The sequence below is a fragment of the Pollachius pollachius genome, assembly GCF_949987615.1.
Source record: "Pollachius pollachius genome assembly, chromosome: 5".
NCBI classification, from domain to species: domain Eukaryota; kingdom Metazoa; phylum Chordata; class Actinopteri; order Gadiformes; family Gadidae; genus Pollachius; species Pollachius pollachius.
Window position 1 is genome coordinate 3618477 of NC_136938.1, and position 12219 is coordinate 3630695.

Sequence of the window (12219 nt, forward strand, 5' to 3'; positions counted from 1 at the left end):
TCAGACGCTTTTTTTGTGCACATTGGCATCAAGTGCTCCACATCCATCCATCTGCTGATGGCGCCAGAGTTGTGCTGATCAATAAACACATTCATCATCGAGACGGGAGCTTCTTCTACTGATGTTCACACCTATGCTGTTATCTTCCCTCCTGATTCCCCGTCTGTTCCAGGCTTAATGATTGCATGCCGCTTGTCATGATGAGTGGCCCAAAGATAGCTTTGCATCTCACTGTGAGTGCAGACACACAAGGGCCTTCCTAGACTAAAAGAGTGGACTTGAGGAGGTTGTAGAAGCAATGTTTGAAGGTTCTGGAGGGAGTTCCAGTCGGCCGGGGGACAGCTTTGGATGCTCGAATTATAGCCCAAGATTTGACAAGTGTAATCTACTCAAAATACAGAATCCCCACAGTTTGCTACGCCAGATACCACAGTCCCACCAGCTCTGCACGCCCATTAATCCCAGAATCCTTTACTCCTCGCCTCCGGCTGCGCTCAGGAGACGTTCGCAACAAGACAGACGTATTGCGTTGACTGCCTGCTTTTGTTTGTGCCGTAGCTGGTGGGTTACCAGTCTAGCTATTGCAGCACTTGTCTATCAGCGGTTCATCAAAAAACAAACACGTAACACCGTTTCATATCATCACATAACTCACTAGTGCTGAGCGGAGGTCCTTCTGCTCGACATCACCCTGTATATTAATGCCGCCCGGCAGCCCTGCTATTGTGGGACTCTAATCCGGTGTCAGGAGATGCACAGGTGAGGTGGATGGCTGCTGTGGATCAGAGAGCATGGTGTGCAGAGGACATAAACCCCCCTCTCTCTCTTTCTCTATGTCTCTCTCATTACCTCTCCCTCTGTCTCTCTGTCCCTCTTATTATATCACTCTCTTTCTCCCTTGTTGTCTTTCTCCCTCCTCTCTCTTCTTCTATCTTTTCTTCTCTCAATATATCTTACTTTCACACTTATGTTTTTGCTCTCTCTCTCTCTATCTCTGTCTTTCTCTCCCCTCTCTCTCTGTTCTCTCTCTCCCTCTCTCTCTCTCCCTGCCTCTCTCTCTCTCTCTCTCTCTGTCTCTGTCTCTCTCTCTCTGTCTCCCTCTCTCTCTGTCTCTCCCTCTCTCTGTCTCCCTCTCTCTGCCTCTCCCTCTCTCTGTCTCCGTCTCTCTCTGTCTCCCTCTTTCTCTGTCTCTCTCCCTCCCAGGCGGTAAAGATGAAGTGACTAACTCAGAGCGCTGCAAAGAGCGGAGTGCTGTCATGTTTGACTCAAGGCACGATCAGAGCAGCTCTACCATCAAAACAAAAATATCACACGACCCACTTTCTGTTGCTCACCTCTCTGCCACCACAACGCCACATGATGCATCATGCCCCAGTCATCATGCCCCATGCATCATGCCCCATGACCAATGCACTGTGTGCCATGCGCCATGCACCAAGCACCATGGACCATGCCCTATGCCCCATGGACCATGGACAATGGACCATTCCCCATGCACCATGGACCATGGACCAAGCACCAGACAAATACCAACTAATGGAACTTGATTGACGCTTGACGCTGTGTATCAGAACAGTTATGTCTGACCATCATAAAGGCCTGTCCTGTGACTCTATATAACATAGTTAAAATGCTTATAATATTCCATTCACAGGGTAACAGCTTCACTGGGATATGGTGACCACTCCAATGGTATTATGGTGAGACAGTGTTACTGTGAGGTTTGGAGATTCTGCAGCCAAGAAGGGCCGATAGATACACATCTGTGCAAAGGATTTGCAAGCCATGACATCAGTTCACCTGCACCTCTGCATCGGGTACACAGTGCATTGCTTCTCTTCAGCGATGCAAACACCAGTACAAGGGAACCTTGTTTAATTAATCAAATGGTTAGAATTTGTTAGAATGACAGAGTATAAATGACTTCTTGGCTACCTTCCACCTTCAGAGTTTGAATGTAAGTTCAAGAATACAGATTACATTGTTTTTCAGGCTATTCTCATCATCATCATCATCATCATCATCATCATTCTCATTATGGTATCATTGTAAATCTGATCCTCAGCTTTACATTTACGCGTCTGAAACAATATTAAATATAGGAAAGGAATGCAGGAGACTTCATGCACGTGGCGGTACACACTCTCCTCTCCCTGTGTTCCACATTCAGGGCAGGTTGACAAACATGTAAACACCTCAACAATCAGCGCCATGTTATTCCGCACGTTGTGTTCCCGAGCAGAATGTTGATTTAAATGCGAAGTGACCCAGGTAGACGATGAGGCATCGCGGCGCTGGGCGACAGGCTACATCTCCGCCCGGGCAGCCAGAACTAGGCCAGGTTTGTTGTCACACCACTGGGAGGCTCAGGGTGCCCACGTTGAGGACTTATAATTCACACTGGAGGGCTAATAATGTGAATCTTCATGGCTTTGGAATAAGCCAGAGAGAGAGAGAGAGAGAGAGAGAGAGAGAGAGAGAGAGAGGAGGAGGAGGAGAGAGAGAGAGAGAGAGAGAGAGAGAGAGAGAGAGAGAGAGAGAAAGGGCTAGAGATCCAATATTTGGCTTTCTATCATTATTGGTTAACTTACAAATTCCCAATTTATCGTGCGCGTTGGTTCTGGTTACTGTTTGTCTGAGTGACGCGTGTTTGATGCCCGGGGAGGAAACAAATCGTGCATAACCGAATTGAGACGATAATCAGGATGGGAGTGTATGTAACTGGAAGACCGCTGACACATTCAGCCATTTTTGAGGGGGGACGACGCAAGAAAGAGATCGTATCTTAAGTCACGTGTCCAGTGTGTCCGCTCCTGCCGGGCTCGAGCGTCTGTCTCAGCGCGAATTCTAATCAGACGAATCACGGGACGCCGTGATGCCCGTGGTGCCCCCCGCGCGCATCGTGAGGAGTGCGCGCGCTCTCCACCTCCTATGGTCTGCGGGAGGGGGAGGAGGGAGTGGTGAGCTGGGGACAGAAACACGATGATTGGTCGAGTGAGTAGCGGAACTTGTTGACTCATCCTCGTGCAGCGCCGTCCGTTAGCGCGAGCGTCATTCACGAGGCAGCGCTGTCCGTGGCCAGTGGTGCTGAAACTCCTGGCGGGAATCAGACCCTTTACCGGTTATACTTCTACTCAGGGTGAACTATAAAGTGACATGGTTTTAAGTGAGACTTCCAACGACATAGTTTGAACCCAATTTGGAGGGAACCTCGGACGGTTTACCACTTTTACGCACGGAGCGCGTCAAACCTTAACCGGGTTCCAGGAGCCCACTCGGCCGCGAGGGAGAAGAACGATGGCGTTCATGGTTAAGAGCATGGTGGGGGGGCAGCTGAAGACCCTGACCGGCGGGCTGACGGAGGAGAAGGCGGAAGGGGGGGAGAAGACCGAAGCCGCCGCGCAGGGCATGACGCAGGAGGAGTTCGAGCAGTACCAGCAACAGTTGGAGGAGGAGAAGTAAGAAACCAACTATACGTCTTACCGAGTCGTTACGCATGCACGGGGACGTGTTGGGGCTCGTGATGAGTAGAGAGTCGTATAAACATGATTCGCGCCATATCGGGCACGGGCTCCGTCCAGCTCCCCGTGCGCCATGCGCTGTTTTACGCATGACTGGTGAAGCGCCGCGCGCCGCGCGCTGTTTTACGCATCAGTGGTGAAGCGCCCAGAGAGCGGCGCTCCTCTCGTGCGTTTGGCTCCTATGCAGCGCGAAGCCCTTCCCCAGTCATGCGTAAAACAGCGCGCGCCGCGCGGCGCGCAGCTGCTTCCATCGCCCAGGGAGCATCGGTCCTCTCGTGCGTTTCGCTCCTCCGAATGTGTTCACCTTTAATTAGGGGGGAAAATGTTACCCTGATGTGTCTGTTCAGTTACACTCTGCACTCCGTGAGCCGTATGGTTAGGTCATTAATTAGGTCGTGCAGTATACGCTTAGTTACATTTACTTTTAGAGCATTTAGCAGACGCCTTTATCCAAAGCGACTTACAACGATTCATACAGATTGACACAAATGCAAGGTGAGAAGTAAGGGTGAGGTGCCTTGCTTAGGGACAAGAGCAGGGATCGATCTAGCAACCTTCCGGTTAAAAGTCAACCCACTCTACATCCTGAGCTAAGCCGCCCAGATAGTTATATTAAAATGGTTGTGTCGTTGCTTTGCATAGTAAAGGAACTCCTCCTCCCTGTGTAGTCACGGCGCAGGCCTCCAGTGACAGCTAGGACCACAAGGTCGCACGGCCGACAGCGCGAACACAAGACGGCGCTCAGCGCGTGCTGGTGTGATGTGACCCTCACTGCGGGAATCCAGGTTCGAATGTCATGTTCCCTCTGTCTGCCCCGGAACCACTGATGCTCATTGGACCTCAGACTGAGTAACACATTTTGAATCGTTTTGACCATTTGGGTGAACTGTAAAATGGTAAACGGACTGCATGTAAACCGTGCTTGTCTAACCCAGTGGCCACTCAAAACGCTCTTCAATATTGCCAAACATTCACCCATTCATGCACACATTCACACACCGACGGCGGAGTCGACTATGCACGGCGACAGCCAGCTCGTCAGGAGCAGTCAGGGTGAGGTGTCTCGCTCAGGGACACCTCGACACTCAGCTAGGGGGAGCCGGGATCCGAACTAGCAACATTTCTGTTGCCAGCCAATCCAATACCTTCTGACCCACATGCCTCCCCACGTGCCGCCCTGGACTTGTTATTTTCAGCTGTCGGAACAGGATGTGGACACTGTTGCGTAGAATGTGAAGCTACGTGAATGAATCACCTCTAGCTCGCTACCTCTCGTTCTCAGACCCTCCTGGTCCACGGCGTTGGAGTCCGGACCCAAACCCTCCCTCTGTGTGAGGCACTGTCTAACTCGGAGACAACCCGGGTTAGACAGTCCTGTAGAGGGTTCTGCTCCCCGACCTCTGCCTCATCGCAGCGTCATGCGCTGACCTTCAGAGAACACGGCTTATTAGGCAGAGGCGATGCACAGCAAAACATACATCACCCACACACACACACACAAACACACACACACACACACACACACACACACACACACACACACACACACACAAACACACACACACACACACAAACACACACAAACGCACACACAAACACACACAAACACACACACACACACACACACACACACACACACAGAGACCCACACACACATACACATACACATGCACATACACATGCACACACACACGCAACTAGGGATTATACGACTCAGGGGTGTGTGGAACAACATGTCACATGCAGTCATTTCAAACGATGCCTCTCAACACCCTAGCCCCCCTACATGGTGGCCCCCCCGGTCATCACCCATGCATGTGCATGTGTGTGTGTGTGTGTGTGTGTGTGTGTGTTGTGTGTGTGTGTGTGTGTTTTGTGTATGTGTGTGTGTGTGTGTGTGTGTGAATGTATGTATGTGTGTGTGTATCATTCTGTATGTGTGTGGGTGCGTGTATGTATCTTTATGTATGTGTGTGTTTGTGTGTGTATGTGTGTGTGTATCTTTGTGTGTGTGTGTGAAGGGGCGAGGGGGTACGGGGGCTGGGGCACTCAGAGGCCACGGCCCCTGCAGCCCAGCAGCTCTGGTCCCGGGTTGACAGCAGCGAGGACTGCCCTGTGAGGGGCCCCCTGGGTCGGGCGTATGCCCGACCCAGGGGGCTGGGTTAGGCAGTGGGCCCAGGGATAGGGCCCTGCGTTGGGCAGTAGAGCTTGTGAGCTGGGCTACATGCAGACAGAGGCTCCATGTTGAAGTGTGACCTTCTCCTGACCTCTCGGGTTCAACAGAGTAAAACCTAATCACGTCACACATGCAGACACACACTCACACACCCACTCACACACACACATACACTTACACTCACACACAATGTCTTTCAGTTTCAGGATAATATCCTTTATTCTGGTAATAACATATTTGTATGCGCTGCTAATCACAATGTCAGCTTTCTTGGTGCAGTTGTTTCTAATCCTATTTGGGTTGATGTCACAAAGTGCAAGCTTCGGCCGCCGGCTCGTCAAGAAGTTAGTGGTTTGACCATGCGGATAAGTGCCATCTCATTAAGCCTTAATTCATGTGAGGGATATTCTCGAGGATATTCTCCCGCGGACGACTCTGTTACATACGCGAATACGCGGTCGCTGTTGGTCGGGGACGTCTGACGCAGAGGCCCGTTTGCTGTCCCCTGCTGGAGGAGTGGCAGCAGGACTGTAGTCCTGGGTCGCGAGTGGTTTCAAACAAACACTGATTCTGCTCATTTTTTTCCATGGTCTCCCTCCCTCTCATTAGATGTGTATTTAATTTCTGTTGAAGTCAGAATAACAGATTTAATCCCTGCATAGTGTTGTGCTTTGTCTGTTTACTTTAATTTCCGCAAAGATTGCTCAGAATGTGCGGTTTCAGGAGCATGAGTTTGGGGAATGTCGAATTATCAGTGGTAGATACTGTTTCACTCTTGTGTTACAGATAATAGTTGTTTGACAAGGATATTATACCCTGCATTCCTCGCTGCGTATGCACAACAGCGTGTCTTGTCTTGAGTTTACATCATGTCCAGCCTGATATAAACAAATGTATTAACAACTAATCTGTATCAAACAGCTTGGCTAAACTCTGCAGACAGACCATACTGAGGCATACAGGATGAGTATTAAATGATAAGTAATCCCTGTGTGCTGTTGAGATCTGGCCAGCATCGTGTGTAAGACCGGTGCTAGGGCAGGACTCAACCATTTTGTTTCACTCAGAGCTGCGTGTTTATCTTCAGTCTCCCTGGGGAACGTCAGCAGACAGACCCGGGACAAGACGACGTATGAGTCCGGCCTGTCATAACCCACTGAATCATTCGGTGTTATTCCTAAACAGCAGTGGTTTCCTCTGCAGAGATGATCAATTAAAGACAAACACACAGCTTATGTAAATACAAAGAAACGGGCATGCCGTTACAATGCTATTCACAAGCGTTAGATGCAAAAACAATCATTAAGATCCGCTACAGATCCAGGAACAGCCACTGCTAGTGTACATTTGGTCACTGAAGTAAGAACATACAAATCATGACAGGCATTCAAGTACATTTAACATTTAGGGCGTTTAGCAGACGCTTTTATTCAAAGCGACTTACGACTTACGAAGTACATTTGTCCGAAGAAGAGAAACAACAATATATCGCTGTAGGTACAGTAAGGATGTTAACAGAACCAAGTGCCAAGCAATAACAATCGCTAGGTTAACCCATTCCCCTTACACAACAGAGATAGGTAGGATGAGATGCTACACAATGCTTAGTACTATTTTTAAGTGCAAGGACGTACAACATACAATAAGTGCATAAGAGGGGTAGAAACGAATGCCTTTTGAACAGGCCTGACTGCTGAGGTATGAGGGTTGAGGAAGGAGAGAAACCAGTGCATGAGCACAGCTGTCGAGGTCAATGTCAGGAAGTGATCTGCATGAGGAAGATATGCAACCTGCAGATTCCCTCTATATTTAAATCCAACAAACAGGATTAGCTTATTAGCAAAACAGGTCCCCAATTTGAGGCACTGATGACTCAAATCAGAAACTTCTCTATGTGTAATTGGAGCAAAAACCAGGGGACGGACTTTGACTGAACCTGAAACACTGCTGGCCGGTTAGTAGGCCACTGGCCCCTGCCTGCATCTCCCAGGGGTCAGGTGACGTTGGATCGTCCTGCATCAGCGGCCATGGCAACAGTAGCAGAGCCAAGCCTTGCTTCCTTCCAGGCCTTGCATCCCTCCCCAGGCTCCACCACCACCACCACCACCACAAACACGATCACCCCCACCCCCACCACCACCACCCCCACCAGCGCTTCTCCTCCATGCCTGTTGGCTCAGCTTTGCCTGGACGGGGGATGTTGAAGAGAAGCGCGCCGTCTTCAATAAGCTGAATATGACCTCGCCCCCCCCTGGCGGGCTGGTGACGGGGGTGGCCTGCGCCGTGCCGCCGGTGACGTCAGTGCCAGCGTCCTCGTGACTCTGGAGAGGCGGGCGTCTTATTGACTTAGCTGCCGCCGGGAGACTTATGTACAGTGATTTACATACGGGCCGCGGTGTGTCCCGTCTGAAGCTTTGGAGGTGTCTGACTAACGTCTCATCCCTGATAAGTGTGGAACTTGAGGAGCAAGTATTTTGACAATTAAAGCCGTCTTAACTGAAGAGGTGGACAGATGATAGAATGGAGCTGTTGCTAAGAGGCTTTGGTCAGAAACCACGATTATATAAACACGCATACTTTGAAGCTCCTGGAGTATCGCAAACGTTCATATCATTCTCCTTCTCCTTCAGGCAGGAGCGGGAGGCGAATTTTGCCCAGAAGAAAGCGGAGCGAGCCACGGTCCGCAGCCACTTCAGGGACAAGTACCGGCTACCCAAGGTGAGCCCGGGGAGCTGGAGCCCGGGGAGCTGGAGCCCGGGGAGCTGGAGCCCAGGGAGGGAGTCCGTCTCAGTGCAGAGGAGAACGCATTATTAGAGGCTGCTGCACAGTATTCACACCACCACGTAGTGATACAATAACTTAACACATCCTATCCTATGTGTGGGTGTGGGGGTGTGTGGGAATGGGGGTGTGTGTGTGTGTGGCTGTGTGTGTGCTTGTTATGTTTTCACGTGCACGTGCCTGCATGATTGTATGTGTGTGTGCATGTCTGATTGGGTATGTGTGTGTGCCTGTATGTTGGTTTGCTGACGTGGGTGTGTGGGTGTGTGTGTTTATGGGTGCCGGTGAATGTGTGTGTGTGTGTGTGTGTGTGCGTGTGTGTGTGTGTGTGTGTGTGTGTGTGTGTGTGTGTGCGTGTGTGCGTGCATGCATGTGTGTGTTTATGGGTGTACGTGTGTGTGTTTGTGCATGATTGTGCATGTGTGTATGTGCGTGAGTGTGCATATGTGTCTTTATACGTGTATGTGTGCATGCGTGTACGTGTGTGTATGTGCATGTGTGTATGTGTGTGCATGTGCATGCTGGTGTGTGTGTAGAACGAGCTGGATGAGACTCAGATCCAGCAGGCCGGGGACGACGTGGAGTTGCCCACGGAGCTGGCCAAGATGATCGCCCAGGACAACCAGGAGGAGGAGAGCAAGACGTCGGTGCTGGGCCAGCTCACCAGCATCCAGAATGTGGACATGGACCAGCTGAAGGACAAGGCCCAGGCCACACTGGAGGACCTCAAGAAGCAGACAGAGAACTGCAGCCTGATGTGATCCGGACACAGGCTACACTTTCGCTCTCGCTTGCTCTCTCTCGCTCTCTATCTCTAGACTCTCTCTCTCCATCTCTAGGCTCTCTCTTCTTCTCTCTATCTCTCTCTAGACACTCTCTCTCTCTCTCTAGTCTTTTTCTCTCTCACGCTCTCACTGTCTCCCTCTGACTCTCTGTCTGTCTCTCTGTCTCTCTCTGTCTCTCTGTGTCTCTCTCTCTCTCTCTCTGTTTCTCTCTCTCTCTCTGTCTCTCTGTGTCTCTCCCTCTCTCTCTTATTGAGCCTGTCTCTCACTCTCTCTGTCTCTCTCTGTCTCTCTTTCTCTTTCTCTCTGTCTCTCTCCTTCTCTCTCTTATTGATCCTGTCTCTCTCTCTCCCACTCCCACTTACTTCCATTGTCTGCCTCTGTCTCTGTTCCTTACATTAACCGTGTTATTATATATGCAAGGTACATATCTTACAGTATCGTGGGCAAAATGTGTGAGTATTTATTTCCTGAACGTGACTTTACGTTAGCGACACAGAAAACTTTGGACGGACACATATTTGACGTTTTAACCGATAAAGTGCAGCAAGCTTTCTAACAATAACTTTTTCAAACTGACTGTAATCAGAAATAGCAATACAAGACGTGTGTCCGTGTCTTGCGGTACAGGAACTGACACAAAGGACAGATGCTTTAGAAGCCATACGCCAAAGCCTTTTACTGAACACATTAAAACACACAGGAGATGCCATAGAGGAACAGTCTGTGGAGAGTGAGTTCATCTCCATCAATCCTGAGCTCATCAGCTCACTGGACTGAGGCCCTGTCCCCCCTCGCCCCTCTACACACACACACACACACACACACACAAACACACACACACACACACACACACACACACACACACACACACACACACACACACACAGACTAACACACACACACACACATACACACACACACACAACCATGAGTCCAGTGGACCTCTCTGTGACCTCATCCCTCGACCCTGCCTCTCATTGACCTATCTCTCACTCTCTCTCTCTCTCTCTCTCTCTCTCTCTCCCTCTCGCTCGCTCTCTCCGTCTCAGTGGTGCTGTGTTGTGCTGGTGTCTTGTTGTGGAGACAATGTGACATGTCGAGTGCTGTCTATGAAACACCAACCCTTGGCCGAGCGTGATCGCTGTCTTATCGTAGAAGTGTACTGCTGCGTGTTCTTGGTATTCTCGTCGAGGTATTCTAACACAAGGCTGTCTTGGTGTTAATATTGGTGTCTTATACCGTCGTGTACAGTCCACTCCCTCTGTGCTTTACTGTAGTGGTCTAGAGTCTTCAGTCCTTCGGTTTGCACTAACTTCATCCTCGCTGTTCATGTAGAGGCTAACACTCTCTCCTTCTGACCCCCCGCCCCAACCAAAGCTCATGTGTCATGTGAGTAGCTAACAGCTGGTAGCTAACAGCTGGTAGCCACAGCTAGTAGCTAACCACTAGTAGTGCACAGCTCGTAGCGAACGGCTTGTTAGGAACAGCTAGAAGCTAACAGCTAGTAGCTAACAGTTTGAATCTAACAGCTAGACGCTAACAGCTAAAGCTAGTAGATAACCACTAGTAACAAACAGCTCGTAGCCAACCGCTAGTAGCTAGCAGACTGAGCTGGGCTAAACTCTGCCATGGTATCATTTCAAAACGTCTTCCTAAAATGTTGAGGAGTTGGCATTGTCTGTGCTGCTATTCAACTATAGATGTGACAGGAACACGTCTGCCATGTTAACATGTCATGTTTGTAGGACCAAAACCCAGGTCATGGCGCAATAATGATCACTAGTTTGGCCGTTAATACCATGCCTGTATGTTTGCTAAAGGGTATAAACGGGGACTAGATCGATGGGTTATGAATGCTTCAAGAACGACGGCTATGTGTATGAATATGAACTTAGTTACTAAAGAGAGTCTTTGTCGTCCTGTGAGCGAGAAAATGGCCGCCTTGATGCGCGGCGAGTGTTCTCCATTTTGTTTTCCATGTCAAGTGGTCTGTTTTACTTCCTGTTGCTCTCGGCTCCGGGCTGGGGTCCTTTCGACGGGGGGCCGACCGGTGACGCTATAATAAACAGATTTTTATGATGATGTCAATCCTTGTCGTTCTTGCTCTGGTTTCTTTGGTAGAGAGGTACACTACACTCTCCTGACCAGCAGGGGGAGACAGAGACACCCATCGAGAAGCAGAGCGGAGGGCCGAGGTGTGCTCATCTGACCCAAAGAGGTGGGCTCACCTGATCCAACGACGACCAGCGACGGAAATCCCGGTTTGTTTTAGTTTGGTTATGAAAAAAGGATTCAAAAAAGATAAAGGTGGAATGTATGCACATGAGGTTTTATTATAATAAGGTATAGTATGTAATATTATAATAAGGTGTTTTTACAACACACACACGAAGACCAACACTGCTGTGCATGTGACTCCAGTCGTACCAGGTGAAAAAAAAAATATAAATCCAAAAGTTTTGTATCCATATATGTGTGTGTGTGTGTGTGTGTGTGTGTGTGGGGGGGGGGGGGGGGGGGGGGGGGGGGGGGGGGTGTGTGTGTGTGTGTGTGTGTGTTCGTGTGTGTATGTGTGTGTGTGTGTGTGTGTGTGTGTGTGTATGTGTGTGTGTGTGTGTGTGTGTGTGTGTGTGTGTGTGTGTGTGTGATGGATGGACGGACAAACAAAGCGACAGACAGACAGAAAAAGGGACAGACAAACAGACAGGCATATAGTAGATAGATAGTAGATAGTTCGTCTGTCCATCAGGTTCGGTAAGGTGGTCCACCACTGGTCCTCTGCTGTGTGTACGGCTGCAGGCCTGAAACAACTTTGCAAAAATCTTGAGACAGCCTGAAAAACCCGCCCATCCCCCCTCCCCCACCCGGGTCGTTACCATCTCAATGCGGGGAGCCCGGCCTATTGGGAGTTCTCAAGTGTGGAGTGAAAGGGGAGAGCTGTAAAATACATTGATGC

General features: G+C 49.8%; 1 protein-coding gene across 1 annotated transcript; it reads left to right on the forward strand.

Annotated features, from left to right (window-relative positions):
* Positions 1 to 3297: 3297 nt before the first annotated feature.
* Positions 3298 to 9239, forward strand: cplx3b (complexin 3b; the record flags this gene model as incomplete). Its single annotated transcript, XM_079736915.1, has 3 exons — positions 3298 to 3458; positions 8328 to 8415; positions 9015 to 9239. 3 exons carry the CDS (start codon positions 3298 to 3300, stop codon positions 9237 to 9239), a joined length of 474 nt encoding a protein of 157 aa, XP_079593041.1.
* Positions 9240 to 12219: the final 2980 nt, after the last annotated feature.